This window comes from Rhea americana, unplaced genomic scaffold, assembly GCF_003343005.1.
Source record: "Rhea americana isolate MKP2758 unplaced genomic scaffold, rheAme1 scaffold_189, whole genome shotgun sequence".
In the NCBI taxonomy this organism is placed as follows: Eukaryota; Metazoa; Chordata; class Aves; order Rheiformes; family Rheidae; genus Rhea; species Rhea americana.
The window spans coordinates 1,007,174-1,029,109 of NW_028186027.1; the positions used below are offsets into that span (position 1 = coordinate 1,007,174).

Sequence of the window (21,936 nt, forward strand, 5' to 3'; positions counted from 1 at the left end):
TTTGTGAGGCATTTTTGCTTCCACGATCACACAAACTGTAACAAGCTTTACAATAAAACACTGGCGAGTCCTGAGTTCTGGCAGAAACCTGTTCCGGTGCGGGCCGAGGGCAGGAGGGTCTCCCTTCCGCCTTCTCCTCCATCATACGTGGCCTTCAGACTCTTTGCTTTCAGACTCTGCAGTTTTTAGCCCCTTTTCGCAAGCAGCCTTCTCTACCTCTTTTTCTAGCCCAGTTTTGCTAGCCGCTTCCTGCAAAACAGCAAATACAGAATCAGACACAAGAAAAAAAAAAAAACGCTTTGGTAAGCGCAACTGGACCCAGCAAGGCAAAAAGATCTCTCCCCTCGCCTGCCTGCCCCCCCTTCTCAGGCCTATTCGTGACCGCTTGGCAGGACACTCAGATGGGAGGCTCGTGTTTTCTTGGGCTTGGCAGCTCACAGGAGTGAAACGCTTGGCAAACAGGGACTGGGTCCAGAGGAGCTGTTGGGGAAGGTATCGGATTCTCCAGGTATAACGTGACCYGCCCCGATGGGCACGGGATATCATCACCGAGCGATCCCGCCGAGGCACGGAGGAGGCAAAAGAGGAAATAAAACAGCAGCTGCAGAGCAGAGGCACAGGGCAGAGCTACAGCTTGTAGGCAGGTGCAGGACAGAAGCACTAAGACACGAGAAAACCTTACACCTGCTGTAGTGGCAACTATTACTCTTAAAGCCTGTTGCCCAAACCATTACCACAAACTACTATAGCAACAATCGTGAAGCAGCTCGCCTGAGCGGCTCCACTTTCTACCATAATCAGCAATAATCCAGTTGCCCTGAGATCCTTTCACTCAGCCCTCTACAGTCATTTATTCCACAGACTCCTTTTCAGGCACTAGTTCAGAAGAGATTGTGCTAAAAGTTATCCATACAGACTGGCTGCAAAGCCATGTCCTCTCTTGTTACAGTACACCRTGCATCGGTTTTTGTTTAGAGGAATTTTGGATTAGAGCCTGTTATAAGAAAGTGATCTCCCTTGTACAAGGCAGAGGAGCAGCGTATCCCATTACCAAATTCAGGAAATCCATACTATCATGTCTCAAAATACCTTCAGCCTTGCCAGAGACTGGATGACATTTCATTTTACCCCGATCATCGGTGACCAGGAGGTCATCAACAGCCACTAGTTGAGAATGGCAAAATTAAGTACAAATGCCAAACCTGTTATCAGCTATCATGAGTACACACTGCAAATACTCTTATTGACAACCTACCGCCTGCCAGCGGCCTCTGCATCAGAGAGGGCAGAAAACAAGCGACTTCTTCTCATTGTGGGCTCTACCCATAGTCTGTGGCCACCAGGTGAAGGCAGTGCTTCCAGACCTCAGCAATCCCTCTGTCCCTCCTCAACTTAACCCAAAATTAACCTCTTCCCATGAAGAGCAGCCTTCAGAACAGAGCTAGATGGTCACAAGGAAAGGGCTTCAATACCCGTGCGATACAAACCTTTGCATCTCTCTCTGCAAACTTCTTGAACATGTTGGCGTATATCCTCCTGTCCCGCTCGTTGTGTTCCTTAGTCTTCTTCTGGCACACGGAGATCTGGGACTTTGCAGCCTTGTTCTGTGGATTCACTTCCAGTACTTTTTGAAAGTCACATTTTGCCAGTTCAAATTCATTCATTAACAGTCTGGCTTCTCCCCTCCTGTACAAACCCTTTTCGTTGTCTTGATCCAGTCCTAATGCCTGAAAACACGGTCTCATGTTAGCAGGACACAGAGGTATCGGTCTATCATGACAGCCTCACACAGGGAAAGCCTGGCCCTGCGTTACTCTGATGATACAGAGCACTCACATTTGCTACTCGGCTACTGGTCTCGCTCATACTAACCCCACTTTATACCCTGTGTAACCAAAAACAAAGTAAAGGCACAGATGCTCCCTCTTCCCTGAAAAAGGCAATAAACTTTTCTCAAAGGAAAATACTACCAAGAAGTGGCTCCATAATGCGCAGCCCCATCGTTATGCAGTAACTCTTCGTGCAGCCTGGTACCCTGCTGGTTCATAAATGCTCTGTTAATGTCAACCTGGGTCTCTTTCAAAGAGCTCGCTAGGTTTGAAACCTCATTAAGCATACTGAAATCAGGACAAGATAGAAGGCTTCAAGTCTCCAGAGCACTCGCATCTTGCTCTGCAAGAATTTACTCATCGCCATTATCGGTGGGCAGGTCATTAATACACTTCAGTTGATTAAATATTTCTAATTGCATAAAATCCCCCCGAGAGTGATGGAGCAAGTGGGAGACAAACCCACACGAGCAAGAATTCATGTGTAAATGCTAAACCTGAGCCCAGAGGAACATAGAAAGCCCAGAGGCAAGAGAGCTGATGAACTGCTGTGGATTAAATGTGATTGCTAAAGCAGGGAGACAAAAACATTACTTCCCTTCAGGAAAAGTTTCATATAGCTGACAGCCACACGGGCATCTCACCAATGRCTTATCTTTTAAGGCAGCTAGCTTTACTATTTTTCCAGTATGCTAGATTCTTAAATCTAAGCCTTCTGTAAAAGAACTAATACTTTCCTGACACAGAGGAGCAAAAAGACAAGGTTAAAGTCTAAACACTTAGGGAATGGTAGGATCCTACCCCTCGATATACTCAGACATGCACTGAAACTTCAGCAGACACAGCTGAGTGAAGTCTACCTCTGTCATATAGAGGCCAGCACTGAAAACCCACATTTAGCCCGAGCACAGCTAACTGGCATCCTCAGGCTGTCAGTCCACACAGGGTCTGTTCACATCAGCCAGAGCAGATCTGGTTTTCAAAGCAGAAGCATGTAAGAAGCAGTAAGTGCATAACCAGACTGCAGGCAGATGAACCTTGAACTCCAGAGATACTTTTGCTTCTGGAGTCTCAGAATATGCAGCATTTGTGACCACTCCAGACCCAGGAGGTACAGAGGGGACACACTCTCCACGCATTTGTAATTTGGAAATTGCTTCTGATGCAGAGAAATTCAATACGAGGGAGAAAACCAAAAGAGATCAAACAACAACAGCAAAAAWCGCCCCCAAAACCATACCTCCCAGGAAAAACAGGCAGAGAGAGCACCCTCCAACCCACGGGCTCATGTATCTTTACCTTATCGCAGCACTCAACAGCTTTGGTGTACTCGCGCAGCTTCAGGTAGCACATGGCCAGGTTGAGGAAGGCAGCCAGCAAGAAGGAATCTGAAGCTTTTGACTCTTTCTCAGATAAGCCATACTCCATCTCTAACCACGACACAATCTTTCCGTACTGGATCACTGCCTGCAAGTACTTGCCTTCCTGGGATGGAGCAAAGAAGACTGGGCTTGAGGAACCTGAGCAGACAAACCGAAGTAGATCTGCTTCCAAAGCGTTCTGGAAAGTTATGGAGTTTAACATATGGTCTGTTAAATAAATAAATGGAGGCTGACGCAGGTGCCAAGGAACCTGCAAACACACTGAAGTTTGACTGGAACTGCAGGTGCTGAGCCCCACTGAAGAGCCAAGTCAGATCTTACTTTCTTCCTCTCATCATAGCAGAGAGGAGCACCAGGAGATGCTCTCAGCCCAAATGTTTGCTGGCAGTGGATATTGGCAGGGCTAATACTGAAATGARAGCAAGTTTTCCCTTTCCAATCCCAAACCACCAGAGCTGCAAGGGTCTAACTGGAGGGCAGGTCTCACCACAGTTGTAGGAGATGACTGAGCAGCCACCAGCTCCTCCACCTGCAGCCCACTGTGTTTTAACAGCCAGACTGCAGCGTGAACAAAAAAGAGGCTGTAGAGAGAGGAAGATACAGAGACGAAAGCGTCCCAACACGCTGCATCCTCTCACAATAGTCCAATTTCAGGAAGGCTGACACACACCAACCCTTGCGCCTGAAGCCACCTCCTCCAACRGTCCCTACTACCACCAGCAAAGCTCTCTGCTGCTAGGGGTAAGTGGTGCTATCACATCAGTCAGGTCAGGGATCCACTTGACCTAGCAGCATGCCAGGAACAGCAGCTACTGCCAAGTATTTTGGAAGGGGAGAGAAAAACAGTGGTCATGGCCCCACAGTATGGGAGCACCAGCAGGGCAGCCCCTCTCCGCAGGGTGTACGCACGGAGGYGGCACCGTTGAGATGCTTTACAACCAGTATGCTGAAAAAGTTGCTTTTATTTTCACTACTTGTGTCAATGCCTAATTGCTTTGTTCTGGTTACAAGTCCCAGAAGTGGAAAAATCACGGAAACTTTGTGACAATGTCCAAAAGCAGGTAATGTCAGAAAAGGAGGATGTTTCTCAGGGTGCCTGCTGGCTCAGCCCAGGGCTGACCTTCCCTACCTGCAGCACCAGGTCACTCTGGGAAGGACGGATCTCTCCCAGAGCTTGTTTGTTATATGGAGAGAGGGAAAGGCAGGAGAAGGGCAGGATTCGCCTTGCCCAGCGCTGTTGGGGAGGGGTGAATTCTCCGACACTTACGCCTGTTTGGGAACGCTAAGTCGCACCGCTGAAGGCCAACCAGAATTTGTYTCAAAACCCAAGCAGCACAGCCCCGTTGTGCCAATTCAGGTTTCGCCAAGTTTACGAACCTTGAAGTACATCGTCCCTTTCTCCTTGACGATAGCAGCCTGCTCAAGCTTTTCTTTGGTGTCCATCTCCCACGACTCTTTGGCCTGCAAATAAACATTTGGAGCGATCACTGCAAGGCACAGGAGAACACAACACCAGCAGCAGCTCGCGGTGCTGGGAGTGTCCCTGGGCCCCACAGCACACACCGACTTTTACAGACCCCGCATTTCTAAAGGCACTGGCTCCAAAACCCTGCGCTCCTGCGCGCTGACGAAACTTGCCCTCTGCTACGACTTGGAATTGGCTSTGCCCCCTGGGGTTAGTGGGAGGACAGCACAGCGAGAGCAAAGCACGGGGGAATTTGCCACCGAGAAATCCTGGATCTGCCCATCAGATACACGCGCCACCAGGAATTTTCACAGGGAGCAAAGTTAACGGGACGCTACGACGCAGGGCTGTGTCCTCCAGGGCAGGCAAACCCACAAGGCTTTCTAGGATTTATCTTTAACAAGCGAGGCTCATCAGGGCAGTACGACTGCGGGCAGATCCAGCGCGCTCTGGATTTGAGGGGCTGGAGGGGACGAGGAAGAGGAACAGAGCACCAGTCGCTGCGCACACAGGGCCGCACGTCTGGAGCGGGAAGGGGTACGAACCTGCTACAAGAGAGAAATCAGTGCCAGGCACAGGACTTTACTCTGAGCTCAGCATTAAAAGTAACATGGTTCGTCCAGCGCAACCTCCCAGGATGAAAAAGCCCGAGAAAAGTAAACCCCAACGGGTAAGAAAAGGGTGGGAAGAGACATCTTCCAGCAGAAAGGGAAAGCGTCGAGTCTGCAACGTCCTCACATCCCTGTTCTCGCCAGGGCTGAGGAGCGAAGCCAGCTTGGAAAACCTCCCTCCGAGATGGGCCCGGCTGGGCCGGGCAGCACCTGCCCTGCCCCACGGGCAGCTCCCGCGGCGCCCGCTGGCCGGGCCCCAGCTCCCCCGAGGGCACAGCCTGTTCGGCACGCCGGCCCTGCCTTCCTCCGGGCCATCTGGCGGGACACAAACTTTTTTTTTTTTTTTTTTCTGTGCAGCCCAGGGGAAAGGGAAAAAAAAAAGTTACAAAAGGAACAAATAAGAGAACCAGCCTTGGACCCTGGCCAGAAAAATAAAACAAACCAACACACAAGAACAAATTAAGAACACAGAGATCTTTGTTGACGTATCTACTTCAGCAGGGGCCGCGTTACAGCCGCGCCAGGGACAAAGGGTGAACGTTTCAAAGGGAAACGGCGCGCCCGGGAGCCTCCGCAAGGACCAGGGCAGCTCTGCACCCTCACCTTCTCGAAGCTTTTAAGCGTGACTTCGTACACCAGCTCCGCGTTCGCCTGGATGCCGTATTTCGGCTTCCCCGCCTCGCCAAACCCGTAGCTGGAACGGCAGAAAAACAAAAAGCTGCGGAGGAGAGGGCGAGAGACGAGGCGCTGGGTCCAGCGCTCCCACCAGCCGCGCTCCCCGGGAAGCTACCCGCGAGGCTCCAGAGAYGGACCAGATGTCGGGACTCTGTGCCAAGAGCTTCCTCCGCGGCAGCGGTGCTGCAGGAACAGAAGTGCGCTCGACACCGCTCCCGTAGCGTCCAGCCGCGGTGCACAGCTGCTCCTCGGAGACGATTTACTCGCATGCTCTTCGGCCCCTTTTTCCTTCCACAAATTATCTTATTCTCTTCTCTTTAAACACTTTCCTTAACGAACCCTGCACCTTTGGAAGCCATTYGAAAAAGCTAGGCCCCTAAAAAGCYTCATTTASATAGCTTCTGGCCATAAATGCAAGCTAAAACTGCTAAAAGTTAACTCCACTTTCACATCCAGCTCTATGCCYACAGCTTCCTACCGTTTTGGGATCAGAACGATATTATTCTCCCCAAGCACTGATATGCTGCAATGTAAGATGCAGTAAGTATCTGGGCTCATCCTCTCCAGCCACAACTGGGTGCAGCGAGTCTGCTTTAAATACCTTTCTGCTGCTTTCTGATAGCTCCCACGGCCAGTCCTGGGACAGGAACTTTTCTTACAATTGTTGAGATAGAGGTTTTGTTAATAATATGTATAAATCATAATAGCTCAAACTATTAAACAGATATGTGCCTAAACCAGTGTGTACGAAAACAGGACAGATTTTGTGCAGGTGCCAAAATTCTCCTGTTTATATTCCAGAAAGCGAAAACAGCAGTTCTCTCTGCAGCATCTCCACTCGTGTAGGGACCCAGCCCTGGCCATTTCCAGGAAAGTCAGATGACTTTCAGCCACAGRAGTCAGATAAAGCACCCTGCCATCTTACCTGTTTTTTAAAGCAGCTTGAGATCCCTGCCCACATGCCACTAATCATTCTTGCTGTTCCTGTTGGGGTTGCTAATCTGAGACCTCCTGAAAGACTCCCATTTTCTCAGAACTGCTGCCCTCCAGAAATGCTAAAACCGCCTCTGACGTTGGTCACTTAAAACTGAGCGTTTACAAGTGACGGCACCGCGTCCCCAGAGGGGAGCATCCCTTACCGTGGCCCAAGGTAGAGGATGCAGTGCTCTCCCCTCTGCATCTTCTCCAGAGCTTTGTCTATTCCGATGGGGATGTCGTGGTCCTCCCCTTCGCCAACAACGAACTTCACATCTTTGCAGTCGAACCTGGTGCCTCCGCAGAATCCCTCCAGGTGAACTGCAGGGGTGCAGAGCAGAGCGAGATGCCAGCGCAGCACGCAAAAATCCCCCAAAACGCTCAGTTAAGGCTACACTCAGGCAGCACCAAGCAAACCAAACCTGCAGCGGGTGGCTTTCGGCCGCAGTTAAGAGCTGCGTCCCCGGCCCGGCAGCCGGGCTCTGGAGCAAGCGTTTTATAAGGCATTTTCCTCATTYGTGAAGTGGGCTGTCTCAGGGACCCGGGAGTGCGTTTGGTATCTGCACAGCTGCGCTTAACAGCGCGGAGGAAATTCTGCTCGACCATGACATCTGCTCCGAGCTCCCGGACTCCAGCAAACGCCGCGGCCGAGGCAGAGCGCTGCAAGCGCCGGGGAGCTCGGCAGGGGCAGGGAGGACGGGCTACTATCTGCCGGCGTGACACTGGCCAGCGGCCAGCAAAACGAGCCCCTAGCGAACAGAAAGGGATGGGAGGGTTTAGAAACAAGCATTACTGAAAAGCAATGAAGCCGTATCTCGTCTAAGCAAGGACCAGACAACAGATAAACATAATGACTAATATGTTCCTCTTGTACGAAACCGTACGAGTCAGTCTTACTGGAACTGSATATTGCTCCTGGCAAGCTGCCCCAAACACAAGGCTTTATCATCGTGATTACAAATCTTCCATACAGTGCTATACACTCACCTTATACCTCAAATAACAAGGCTATGTTCTCCTGCCTCTGAGAAGCAAAAGTACAAGATAAATATTTTTTTCTTAATCTCCAACTAATAGTCATGCTGTTCCAGTCTGAGGAGCTGGCAGGAATACAGCCAGAGCGGACAACAGGTACCTGACACGTTTGCCACCTGGTACTTCTGGCTAGATTTCCAAAGCAAGACTGTTCTTTATTTATTCAGTCCTGCAGATGGTTACATGCTTCAGGGAAAGTTTATGTTCTTTGCATTTTATATCCAAAGCACAATACGTATGACTGTGTGTGCAGGCAAATATATACCTAAAAGCAATTTCATTAGAAACCCCAACGTACTAGTGAAAAGTAAAAACTCGTAGTAGGCATTAATGTTGAAGTTGCACTTAGTAACTTTGCAGCCACTTGCCGGGCTGGTGTTGCCAGCCCTTGGAGCGAGGAAGACATATGTTTCCTAACAGCCTGGAAGGAAGTAAGCTTTATCTTAGTACACTGCAGAGCTGAAATTAGAAGATACTCCCCATGCACAAGCTGGTGCAGTGGGGAAGAGGACAACACCAGAGCAGAGGCTCTTTGAGAGAAAACGGCCCTCTCCGTAACCGCGAGGAGTTTGCTCTCCACCCGCATCCGCACCGCAGAGGTCCAGAGCGCCGGCAGCGAGGCGCTGGCTGCGCTTTCCTCCCCTGAGCCGCAGCGCTGCAAACCAGCGGGGAAGGAATCGGAGATGAGCTTCTCTCTGACARCCTGCCTCCGGCAGAGGATCCCGGGAGCACTGCGGAGTGCTATTAAGGAAGCTAACAGGCAGCCTGCAGCCTCGCACATCGCTCTGTTCAGAGCCGCTGGCTCGCCTCGGAGTCTCTGCATCAGTGAGAGATGTAACCTGAGTTACCACGAGGCACAAAACATCTTGTCCTGGACGTCACGAGGAGATGGCAGGACACGAGCACAAGAAAAGATCAGCAGGCTCTCCAGCAGGAACCACGGGAGACGGCCGAGTTCACCAGCAGAGGTGAACAAACCCAGCAGAGCAACGTCAGCTTGCTGACGGGAAAGCGGCCGCCGGCCCCGCCAGCACCTGCCCCGCAGGCGCTGCCCCGTCCCGCGAAAGAAAATCCAGAGATTAAGCAAGAGCAGCTGCCGCAGCGCTGGCCGGGGATACGCAGCCTTTTATAGGGCAGGCCCAGCCCCCGGACGAGCAGCGCTGCCCCCGGCCCCCGGGCCAGGCGCGCGGCGGGACGGAGCTGCGGCAAACCCTCGGGCGCTGCGCTTATCCAGTACCCAGAGCCCGAGACGAGAGCAAGGGCAAAGCTCCGCCGTACCAGGGCTAACCTCCGCTCTCGTACCACCCCAGCCAAACCGATTATTTTCCTAAGAGGAGGAAAAAGGAATATTCTGCCTAAAATACGGGTAACCCAGCAACCTTACAGCACCACATTACCTCCCTCCCATCAGCYTGCGTGTTCCCAGTGAACACAGCCTGGTCTGCTCTGCGCCGCCAGCCCGGAGCCCTGAAACGAGCCCCCATCTCCGGCGCTAACACATTCACAGGTAACCTGTCACCAGCGCGACACGGCAGTAACTGGAAGAGCAAGCTTTAAAATCGGATACACCAGAGSCCACGAGCACCCAGTCCCCTTCCTTCAAGGGGAGCAGAGGAGTTTCACTCCACTTTAATCGCACATAAAATACACTGGCAACAAGGAAATCTCTGCTCTGGTTTCCAGGACTATTTCAGTGCTATCTGAAGCAGGTCAGTTGGCTGCAGTTACTCTTGGATTACACAGAGAAAAGCCCCCGCCAGGCTGCCGAACATCACTTCGGCTGCAGCACTGACTTATTGTTCTCTCGGTGCCTGCAGCGATTTTGTTTTTGAAGAGCTCAGAACACAGTGTACTGAGTGTGGCTGGCACATGAACTTGATGTGCTGACAGCAATTTGTACTCAGATTAAAACGGGGAGGAGGGGGGGAAGGTTGTAACAAAAGCTGGAATGCTAGATCTCTACTGCAGCCTGTGTTTTAGGAACCGGAACTGTGAATTATGGTCTGTAAAACTCAAATCTATAAAAATTCTTTCGAAACTCAAGCCCAGAGATGCTTGCTCTTGGAAGCATACATTTTCTTCCAGTCTAATTATAGCAGCAATGCCAGGCACCTTCGTGCTACTCCCTGAGTTAACACGGGGTTTCAGGAGCAGAGAATCGAACGAGTGCCCGGGGCRGAGGTGGCTCAGGGTTTCACCACCCCTCTGACCCCCCAGATACATAGGGAAGATAAACCCCCTCTGTCCCCCCGCTTCACGAATGTCGAAGGCCGCTGCCGCGCCAGGCTGGGAGCCTGCCCCCGCAGCGGCCGCGCGCTCAGCAGCGTGCCCCCTACGCAGCCTTGAGCAAAACTCTCCAAGGTAAGTAGTACTACGGACTGTTGCATTTGTAAAAACCAAAAAAAAACACACACAAAAAAAAAAAACTGTACCCAAAATGCTCCCCTGAAATTAGCTATAATTATAATTATAAACAAATAGCCTGTTGTCTGGTGCTATTCCTCCCCCTCCTTTCTCACTGCGTTTGAGGGTATCCAGGCCCCACACATATAGGTAGATCCAAACGAATTAAAGGCCACAAGAGTAAATTGCTATGAATCAAGCTGCTGGCACAGCACGAGTGTTGCCACTGGGATTAGCACAGAGTTCCTGATCTCTGCCCTGCACAGGCAGCGGGTGTTATGCAAGATTGCCTCAGAGGGCATTAATCTCTATCATTTTGACTGTGCGTGTGCTCCCACTTTCAGCATTTGCTCAAAACCAAACATACATTTGAAATAGGTGTGCAGTCCTAAAGCTTTTTATTTTTTTTTCCTTAACCTATGAGAACAGAATCTCTCCTGGAAAGTTATTCCGRATCAGCAATTTGGCTCTTCAGGCTCTCTCAGGGAAGTGATTACTCTTTTGTGTTTTCCCTCTTCCTGACTCAGTCCTGTTCTGAGTAATTAGACCACTGTCACATTCAAGAAAGATTCAAGCAGCATGCTGCAAAGGAGAAAGCGGGCAGAAACCACAGCTCTCCCCCTTCCCTCGGCACCGGGCACACATCTACTTATCACAGTCAAACCTAACAGCCTATTTAAATAAATTTAAAAAAATAAAAAATAAAAACAGTACTAAGGAGGAATGCAGGAACTATGATTTCAGTTATATTTAGTCTGCTTTTTTTAATTTAACCTTTGATACAGTGAAGTAAGCTTGAAACTCTACTCCCAGCTGGTTACAATGTATACAATTATGCTATTAAACATGTGATAGGCAGACAGTCAAATTGACTCAAAAAACCCTAAGACCTTTTTCCTTTAAAAAGGTCTAGTAAAAAAGAACTAAAAGCTAGAAGAACTAGTCATTTGAGGCAGGAAGTTTTATTCCTCCCCTTTGCTAAAGGAAGTTAATCAGACTTGATGCACAAAAGTTCTGAAATGGAGAGAAGAAACTAACCTTACATAGCTAGTTAGCTCCAACTCTATGGCTGAGTTGTTCTTGGGAAGAAAAAAAAAAGGGAAAAAAAAAAGCTGGCTTTCTCCCTAGCCTAACTCCCACCCTGTGTGAAATGTTTGCTCTAGAAACGTGACCAGAAATACTCCGTCACATTTATGGAGAGGGTGTTCGGAGAGATCTGAATGAGATCTGAGCTCATTATCTTTCGGCCAATTTATGATGTCAGTTAAAACCATACTGACTTCAGCAAATCCTTTGTATTAATTTACTCTCTCTAGTTAGCAGCAATCAGAAGTTAGCAGCAATCCTCTGGCCACATGGATGGGAAAAGAAAAGGCTCCATTCCGCAGTAAAGGCGATAGAAACCACCAAAATGACGATAAACATTTGGAACTAGGYGCCCAAAGAAACTGCCTATTGCCTCCTTCAGACAAGGAGAAACACTTAGCACCGGTAGCACTGAAGTCTTCGCTTGATTAAAACTTTGACTCTTAGGAAGCAACATAATCAGCTGCATGGCAGACCAGCCAGAGCTTGGATTTTCAAAGCAGCCAACGTGTTGGTCCCGAAGACAACTGCATCTTTGCAGCCACTCACACAGCAAAACAAGAGTGGCAAGCATGCGAAATAGTTACAGGGGAGAGCAGAGAAGGAACTACTCCCGATGCCCCGCGGGAGCTACCTCTCCAGCAGCAAGCTAAGCAGCTCCAGGGCTTGCAGAAATTTGGTCGTTGTCAAAGCTGGAGCGGGCCAACAGCAGAATTTGTGGCCAACATGACTAAGAAAACAGAGCGCAGGTTATATTCAAGTGGTCACTCCATCATCAGCTGGCTGCTCCCTCCATTTGAGGTTTTCCAGTAAACCCTTTGAGCCAGCAGTTCTGGAACGGCCACCGCGGGCCATGCCAAGGAAGAATTTTGTATGAACATATCAAATGCTGACATCCACAGGGAGATACTTAACCACTGCCCTCCCAACTCTTCTCCATCCTGCTTGGCCTTGTGACAGATCAAATGACTACTCCCTACCACGAAACAAGGCCGACGCGCTTTCTGCAGCTGCCTGAGCAGCGTGGCTCCCGGAGTGCACTCTGCTAGGGAGTTGCAAGGAGAGAGAAGAAAAGAAAAAAAAAAAGCACAGGCTGCTCCAATTCAGGCTTCTCCCTCTGAAGGCAGAAGCTGCCACCAGTCCCATCCCATTGGGCACTGGCTTCACTGCTCTGGTACATATAGGTATGCCCTGCAGAGAGGCTGATACTCACTTTCTACTGTAGCGCCTTCGTTTGGGTTCGAATAGCCTTCTCCCTTCCTCTTGATTCTCCGGATTATCCCTCCATCCTCAAATAAGTCCTCACCTTTGAAATCAAGCAACTCAACCTAGAAGATTTAAAAAAAAAAAAAGAAAGAAAGAAATAGGCAGAGCTCTGGGTGGAGGGGGAGGAGGGGAGAAAAACAACAAAAAACCCACAAAGCAACAGTTCATCCTAGAGCTGGAAAGCCAAGCAAACTCATTCTCCATTCAGCTGACAAGCAAAAGTTGCCCATAAAAGCTAGCTCCAAGCCACAGTATAATAGACCCAATTTATTAAAAATTGGGCCACATCCAGTACCTGAAACGTAACACAAAGTAACAGCAAGACTACATTTATTAATGCTGTAAGGGTACAACACAACCAGYGCTGGAAGGTGCTATGAAAACTGCTCTGAAGACAACCCAGGAATAGTGTCATTAGGAGTTTCCGCTTAGTTTGCTGACAACACCGGCCAGGCTCCGACCTGCAGCCACAAAAGGCAGCTGAACTGCTGTCGGGACTTAGAAGGACCGAGCCTTAATTTACGACAGACCCAGTTCTTCTGCCGAGGTTTTACTGCTTTTATGTGCGAGGCCCTGCCAAGCGAGCGTATACACAGAGTACACAGCTTAGCTGACCTGCCGCTCCGCTGTGCCARAAAACTTGCTTTCATACCGCTCGGTGGCATTAATCGATTTTTAGCACATGAAGGCATTTCCGAGCCGTTTTCTCCTTTCGTGTGTGTTTTTAATTCGSGAATCTATTTGTTCTCCCCTTTGTGCCAGCTCTCTCCCTGTGCTTCCCAGCCAGGCCTCTCTGCCGGGCTGCACAGCAGAGTTGTTCTTTGGTCACAGCCTCTCCAGTTCAGACACACATTTCTGAGAAAACACTGGCATCAGTTCCTGGAGCAGAGGGACACATTTCAGGAATCCAAGCTGTTTTTGAGCTGGCTGGCAAAGCAGAAGGGAAAGCGCTAACTCACCCGCGGCAGCCCAGCCCCACAGCTTCAATACCCAGGGTCTTCATCATACTTGCCTCAAAAAAGAGGGTTGCATTGGAGGGGATTTTGGGGGCACTGCCAGCAGAGCCATACGCATACTCCGGTTTGCACAGCAAGTAGCAGATCTCTCCCTTCTTCATGGTAGCGACCCCGATGTCCCATGCCTTGATGACCTGGCCTAGGAAAAAGGCAAATATCAGGCAGGAGAGCATGATTTACAGCCTGAACTGCTGAAAATCCAGCCTGGATGTCACAAGGAATGCACCCCAAAAGAGCTGCACTGAAGACTGAGCTGTCACCTGGAAATGCAGGGCTGACGCGGTCCCTCCGTCCTGCAGGGGCACGGTGCTCAGTTCCCCCAGACCTACCAGTGGCAACCCCAYGGTTTGCGATTCCCAGTGCTCCTGGGTTTTGTGCATTCCTGTGCCACCCCGTCCCCAGCAACACAGCTTACCCCTGCAGTCCCTCTCCTTACCTTTACCGAGGCTGAAGATAAACGGCTCATTCCTATCACGGCTGGAGTCGAATTTTTTGCCATTGGCCAGTTTTCCTTTGTAGTGGACATAAACCTTGTCTCCGATCATGGGAGACTCATCCTCATTCCCAGGCCTTTTAATAATCTAGGAGAGAGAGTCCCACTGTGAGCGGTTAYTGCTGCTATCTCGTCCCCAGCCCAGGTCTCCAGATGCTCYCCCAGCCCACAGAAAAGCTAGAGAGGGAGCAATTTCGTTTKYMSKSSTWSSWASSMSKRMAAACAAATCCCAAACTTCAGCCACGACTTGCACTGTACGCGAGCGTGGCAGACCTCAGTGCAGGGATCTGCATGTACTTTGAAGCTCTGCGGAGGTGTCTGAATAAACAGCACGGTTAGAAATCTGAAGCAAATGCAATTACACTTGCTTTCTGTCCGTACAAATTTTACTCACAGGGGTGTGTCATTTTGCTACTTGCTTCTTGTCAACACTTTTTTTTTTTTAATGCTACAGCCTGGAACAAGCAGTTCTCAGGCTCAGGATGGAGGCAGGGGAGGATGCTATTATTAGAGGAAAGGTCCTATTCAACTGGAGAAGAGCAAGCACTGGTTAGAAGAACTATCCAGAAATGGCCTTGAATATGAAAAAGGGGTTATAGAGCAGAGTAGATGACCTAAGTAATGTGCTCTTTCTAATGTYCGTGAGCAACACACAGAAATGCTTTGTGGATTTACAGCTAATAATCTGATTAGAAACACAACAGCAGTGAAATTCATTGAGCACACCGAATCTGTGCTGCAGTTTTAGTCTCAAATGCCACTCCATCCTTCATTATTCTAAGTGTTACTGGACATGCTAGTCTCCTTTAGAAAGCAAAAGGATCAATCTTACAGTCCTGGAAGCTGTAGGCCACCCAAGGGCTGGGAATTCAGAGTCAATAMAGTCACTCATTCCCAAGTGGGGAGCTCTTGCCAGCTGCCTCACCTTCAGGACCCCTCGGTCTTGAGCAGGCGTGATGTCCTCTCCACGTTCAGCAAGAGCTGCTGCCTGCACCTCCCCTTCATTTTTGGTGGCCTCATCAGTAGTCATGGTCTCCTTTCATAGGCACCACACCTGGGGAGACACCACACAGCACACTGAGCKGCCACGGCACGCAGGCACGGCCCGGGCTCCCGGCAGGAGCTGCGAAAGCAGCACAAGAGCTTGTGTAAGGGGATRGAGGAAAGGGTTAAAAAGTAATTAAGAAACCCCTCTCTTCTGTTTGGCCTGCACAGGAAGTTCAGAGTACATCTCGAGCATGCAGAGCGGAAAATCCTTTCCCAGGGGCCACCCAAGCTCAGAACTACTGAACCACAAGGCGCACAAAAACCATAGATTTCATTTCATGCACGGGGCTGACAGCAGCCTGCCTTCACCACCTGGTGAACTGCTACGGCGYTGGGGAGCAGCCATTAACTTGCTGTCCTCAGCAACCTGCACCACCGAAGCCTGGGCACCCACCACAAGATTTCTCCTGAACAGCCCTCCAACTTCTTTACCACCAGCGCCAGTTCTTACAAGACTTAAAGAGTCCCCGTAGACTGGCAAAAGCAACAAAGACGCTTGTTTCAGAGCTGCAGATAATTTCGTAGCTCTCCYAGCTTTCGCTTTTCGGTCAACGGTGCAATGCCACATCTCTCGTGTTGCCCCAGGAGATCCCCCCAGCAAGAGCTTTGCAGAAAAACGCGCGTGCCAGCAGGTAAACAGCACTGACTGGGGCACGCTAACTAACTGGGGCAAAACACGAGGCAAAACGTGAAAGCTGATCTCAGAGTGACGGACAAACTGCCGGGATCTTCTCTGATGATGTCCTCCTAACGCATCAGKATGAAACCTAAGGGAGGATGAAAGCAATCAGAGAGGTTTCGGCACGCAACTGGTGCTTAAAGCACTGCTCTGCTAGCCTTTGGGGGTACTAAACGCGGCCGAGCAGCAAAGTCAAGAGACCAAAGCGCTCACAGTCAACGAGCAAAGGGCTTTCTGCCACCAAACGTTCGCCCTTCTCTTCTGGCGCTTGGAGACAGCCAGCCCCTTTGGTACGTTTGCTAGAAATGTTTGCACCAGGCTTGCATTGTGTTTTGAATTATTTTTATACAAACAGTCTATGAGGATGATTTTCCAAAGAGGATTACTTACTGTTTCGTCAGTGACTATGTTATTCTTAAATCAACACTTCAACCCCAGGCATGACTCGTTTTCTCTTGCCCACCAAGAATATTCAAAAAAAAAAAAAAAAAAAAAAAAAAAAAAAAAAAAAAAAAAGGGGCAGGCTGAGAGTCTCGGACAAAATGAGGCATTACCCCAAGTGGAAAGACCTGAAAACACAGCAAACATCCTCTCTAAAAATTAAAGGAAAAAACCCAACACCAAAAGAATGCCAGCTATTTGGGTGGATAAAAAGAAATGTCACAGAAAGGCTTTAAGAAATGGTGTTTTGAGCAAATGACTGCCCAGAGCAACAACTGTGTGGGAGAGACAAGCTCACCCCAGCCAGCGACCGTGACGTAGAGACGCGGGACCCTGGCACGCAGCAGCCGGCCAAGCGACCGCACGGGAGGCGAGASACGACGCGGAGGGGACAGAAATTGCCAAACCAAAATACGACTAGAATAGCAAAAAAGATACATATATTTTTTAATAGACACAAAGTCTTCTCCGTTGGTCCGCGATCAGGATGGGATGTAAAACACACACACACACGTAAAGCACATACAACCCCGCAGCAACGCACTCTCTCAAATCCCTTGCGCAACTAGCCAAAGTGTCAGAAAGGCCATGGTTTTCGTCAAAGGCAGATTCTTATAAATACAGCCTGGTTAGAGAAGAATTGCCTGGAGTTTAAAAAACAATATATATTTCCTGATGATTTCCTTCAGATTGTAAGACTCAATTTTGGTAGCCACACTGCTGTGCAACACATCATCAGGGAACCATGTGACACAGAATTAGAAAGTAATGGTTTTTTTAGAGACATAAAACAGATCCATTAAAGTCACTATAATTGCAAAACTTTCCCACAGTCTTTGGTGTGGAGGCTGATGCTAACCAGCAGGAGAAATCATTCATTTGGGGATTCATAAACAGAAAAGAAAGGATGTTTTCAACTTTAAAGGCAGATAAGTCGTGCTGTAAGAATAATTACACTCCTTGCACCCAGCATTAAAAGGGAAGAGCTGAATTCGAGCCCACACTAAACACAGGAAACCAACTAGACACAAAGAGCTCTAAATGGACGAAGCAAACAGAAGGACGAGGGAGTCGCTCTCTGCGGCGTTGGATTATAAGGATCTTCAAGGTGACCCTTGGCAGGATTTTGTCTAGCGCGTTTCCCCTGGTCCGCTTAGGTTTCAGACAGCGGCACCTAAAAAACGCTACAGGAAAACAAAAAAACAAACTTGCAGCAGCAAGATTTGCACTCTCCTGGTATTTAGGAGTTGATTCAGCTTCTAACCAGCAGCACCCTACCGAACGCACCAGCTTTCTCCCCCCGCCTTTGATAGGTGCTCAGGGCAGCGATTAGACGCACACCAACTCCACACTTGCTTTTTGCGCGTCGGGAGGAGCTTTCACCCCCTGCAACATCCACCATACGCTACGGTGAGGACTTGACGTTCAGCTTGCGGTTATTTATTCCCCCCTAAGGACTACGCTGCAGAAAGCATTGACGGGTTCAACAGAGCACGCTGCTCCTACTGCAAGCGCACACGCACCAGGGCGGGCGAAAATAAACACCCCCCAGCCAAGTTTCCTGCCTCCTGCAAGAGGCTGCAGCGTTAAGAGCAACAAAACGCCATACGAACCAGTTGTAGGTGCTGAGAAGGTTTTTTTTCCCACCCCCTAGAACAAGCTCGCAGCCACGCTGCAGCCTCAAAACCTCTCCTTGGCTACCTGCAAGCAGTTACTTCGGGCGCAGAGTTTTTCTCCAAGGCCACCACCTACCATGCTCCGGTTGCTTTTAGAGCAGCCATCGTGGACGTGCTCTTTCAAGGAGGAAAAAGGGAGGCTTTGTCCACAGCGGCACGAGCAGGTCGGCMGCAGAAGCTGGCACGGGCGCTGCAAGCACGACGGATTAGCTCCGGGGCTGCTGGCCCAGCTCCGGGCTGCGCTGCAAGGCCACGGGCCGCGCAAGCAACAGCCCAGCAGCCCCCACGAGCCCCACGCACCGAGGGTCCCGGCCCATTGGGTTCACGGGCGGATGCACGCAGAGGAAGTGGGAAAGCGTCCGTGACCGACGCTTCCACGTGTTTGCGTTTGGCCCGCGCTCTCCTTGCCGCTTCCAGGAGCGACTCAAGCAACGCTCGTTTGCAAAACTCCTTCGCTAAGGAGCACGAGGAGCCCGAAAGGGGGACTGCTTGTAGAAGGGTCACCTTGCAGCACAGACCTTCCCGAGGTCCGCAACGCAGTTGCCTCTGGGATGCAGAAGAGGGATCAGCAAACGCTGGCCCTGTATTGCCAGTTGCTAAATCACACCAAGAGACATCTAAAAATACATTATACGCATCCTTCTTATTATTTTTCTACGTAAGCAATTACTGTAGTCATCCAGGGAAGCCATCCAACACGAGTGGGAGGGGAGATGGTCTGCGTCATGAGCAGTGGGAGGGATGGAGCCCACAAGACTGTCTGTTAAGATGTGGTCCACGTTACGAAAGAGCTCGAGAGCCTTCATCTCGCAAAAACGTCCCTAGCTATATTTAAAAAAGACTCTGCTCCTGCTTATCTCCAGTTTAGAGCAGCCTTTCAGAGGCACAAGTGTAGTCAGAGAGGCTGGCTAGAATCCAAATTTTCAATTAATTTGAAACAAACAGTTGTAGAAAATCTGCTACTCCCCGAGATTTAAATACGTCTCCTGGCACGGAGAAACAGGGACTCTCGCTAAGAGCCTTGTAAACTTGCCTGAGATGTCAAAGCCTGAAATTTCTCATTGTGGAACCAAGCGTGTTCTGGCTAAAAAAAGGGAATTAATTATCCGAAGCCAAAGCATCTTAGTGTTTCTGACAACTTAGCCCAGACACATCCTGCTCTCCCATTACTACATAACCCGTAAGAGCTTTGTAAGTTGGATGTCATGTGCGTTTTAACATGCTCTTGGGAAGCATGTAAATGAAACCAAGGAAAACAGTCCCCGCTCCTCCAAATAYCCACACCGCTTCTTTTTAGTGGGATAGAAATAAGTGGAGTAGGGGGGGAGGAACAAAAGGATGCCACAGGTGAGTTGCAAAACCCCCCTTCACCAAAACGTCCAGCTGCTCAGCAGTTTCACAGTGCTCAGGCCGTACGCTCAAAAGCCACCGAAAGAGAAGGAATTTGCACACACAAAAAATAAAGGTGATAGGAAGTCTCCTAAGACAGATGCATGTTATTTACTACGGAGCAGTTTTGTACAATTTGATGCCTTCAGTTCCAAAGCAAAGTCTCACCCAAAGGCCGGCAAATGCCAAAAAAGCCTTTGCTCTAACTTYGAGCCCCAAGATTGGGCTTGGTCCTGCATCTCCGGGCACCACCTGGTCGCTTCCCCTTTGCCCAAGCCTGGAAGCCCCCACAAATCAACTATCTACCAATCGTTGCACAAATTACTTCATTGAGAAACGCACAAAACTGTCTAATTTTACTTTCCACATCCACTGGAAAAAGGTAAAGCTACTTTAGAATTCTTAAGTAAGCAATATTTTTAACTTGTTTGTTTTTAATTATTCACCACTATCCAGATGATCTGAAAATTTAACGCAACTGCTTAATCTGCAATTTAGGAGCTACAATAAACAAGTTTTTAAAACCCAGACAGAGCCATAGGCTTTGACATCTGGATGCAATTTCTCCTTCAAGTGCAACTATTTAAATGTTAATTAATATGAAATACATTAAACAACTTCTAGCTGAAGGAGAACAAGAAAGGAGGCCTGTGAGTCAAGGCCACTCTGTCTGCACGTGCATGACGTGTTGTTTTTTTAATTGGACTACCATGTACCGAACGCACCAAAACCAAGACACAGCGCTGACATACACGAGGGCCTTGACTCCAGCTTGCTTCAAGCACTGCTAAATAACCATAAATCTTAGACTTGCTCAAAAGCACAACCGCTGTCTCTTCCATTCTTGGAAAAAAAGGAAAAAAAAAAAAAATCTGTTGTTCCCCCAGACAGCACCCAGCACATTAGCACGAGCAGCTGAAAATATCGGCCAAGCGAGTATTTCCAGCCTCCAGCCGGAGAACGGCAGTAATCGATGCGCGCGAGCAAACGAAGCACTCGGCAGGGCCGCGCAGCGCTACGCCTCTCAGCCAGATTTTCACGCTCCCGCCCAAACCGAGGTTAATTCAGCTGCTGCTTCAGCAAACGCATTTCATCTTTCTTGCAAGGGACTTTTTTTTTTTTTTTTTTTTTTTTTCTTTTCGTCACTTGTGCCTTCCAAACAACAACAAAAAAATCTATACTAGAAAATACAATTCTAGGAAAACGTAGACTACACAGTACAAATGCGTACTACGCTACGCAAAAATCCACATCATGAGAACGAGCTATTCCTTTTCGCAGACCACTCGCTGCACAGATGCTGCTATCTTCCAGCTTAAAGAAATGCAAGAAAACCCCAAAGCAGAGAATGGGATACAGATGTCTGACCTGCAGCTTGAGGACAGACAGGTATCACACATGCTAGAATTTCACAAAACATGCTCCGCAACAAACCCGAGCCACATTTCCTAGAAATCAACATACCAGGAACTTTCCAGCTCCAAATGGAAACTTAATTTTGTAAATCTCTTGGACGCGTGCACAACTGTAAGGGGAGGTGGGTAGGAAAGACGAAGGACCTTGTTTTGAAAGATTTTGTCTCAACACCACGCAACAGTTGGAGACACCTGAAGAACATCAGGGGTCCTGGGAGGCAACCCAACCCGAGGCCGAATGGGAATTTCGCAGAAATAATTGAAAGAAAAAACAGAAAGGAGTGTGTGGAGTTTCAAAGTCAGGATTTAACATGGAGAGAGAACCGAGACTAAGGCATTAGACCGTGGGCATAAGCCAGACCGCAGTCCACGATCGTCCGGAGAGGGAGGTGAAGGGATGGTGGAGGAAAGACCCTTGGCAGCCGACTCATCTGCAAGCCAACACGAGCAAGAGGAATCGCCCGTGCACGGGTGCTCTTTTCACTAAATCCCATCCCTACTTTTAAAGCTGGGAAAACCTACATCGCTCTCCTGAATGAAGGAGCCAGGGAAACCCAGTGACTTCGGATGTGCAAGGAAAAGCAGCTCCTCCTCACCGCCTGGGCCTTACGGGAAAAGCAAGCGCTGCAAGAGGCGAGCGCGAGGGCTGCTCCAAGGGCAAGAAACCACGGAACAACACTCGCCGCGCAAAGCCTCTAAGTTTATTCCCCACAGCAATGGAAAGATGGTTTTATTTGCTATTCCCGCACAACACACCATTTAATATCTTAACATCAGCTTAAAAAAAAAMCACACACACAAGCTTCTAGTCTGTMCATTTTTTTTATTGACCATTGCTAAAAGTCATACTGAAAGTTAACAGGATGGAAAAATAATAATAATAAAARATCTTTTATTTTAAAGATCCACTTAGCACAAAATACTTTCACTTCCACAACACTSCAACATCCCTAAAAGTTTCAGATTGCAACACGAGGGAGGTGGCTGCTTTCAAATACAAAGGTTAGCTTGAAAACCAGCAGACCAAACTCTGCAAAAGGGGCCCGGGGCACA

At 49.1% G+C, this 21,936-nt stretch overlaps 1 protein-coding gene across 2 annotated transcripts in view; it reads right to left on the bottom strand.

Annotated features, from left to right (window-relative positions):
- Window positions 1–21,936, bottom strand: part of FKBP5 (FKBP prolyl isomerase 5) — a 32,746-nt gene continuing 10,810 nt past the window's right edge. The window contains exons 1-11 of one of the 2 annotated variants that reach the window (XM_085302246.1): window positions 15,735–15,752; window positions 15,162–15,290; window positions 14,180–14,324; window positions 13,740–13,882; window positions 12,675–12,789; window positions 7,102–7,258; window positions 5,891–5,981; window positions 4,589–4,672; window positions 3,129–3,314; window positions 1,488–1,727; window positions 1–249 (exon numbers count right to left, since the gene is read on the bottom strand). In XM_085302246.1, the coding sequence (XP_085158372.1) occupies window positions 142–249; window positions 1,488–1,727; window positions 3,129–3,314; window positions 4,589–4,672; window positions 5,891–5,981; window positions 7,102–7,258; window positions 12,675–12,789; window positions 13,740–13,882; window positions 14,180–14,324; window positions 15,162–15,266 (1,374 nt within the window). In that variant the 5' untranslated portion in view covers window positions 15,267–15,290; window positions 15,735–15,752 and the 3' untranslated portion in view covers window positions 1–141. Of the gene's footprint in view, window positions 250–1,487; window positions 1,728–3,128; window positions 3,315–4,588; window positions 4,673–5,890; window positions 5,982–7,101; window positions 7,259–12,674; window positions 12,790–13,739; window positions 13,883–14,179; window positions 14,325–15,161; window positions 15,291–15,734; window positions 15,753–21,936 lie in introns of those variants that run through there. The other variant, XM_085302245.1, reaches the window with a different exon arrangement.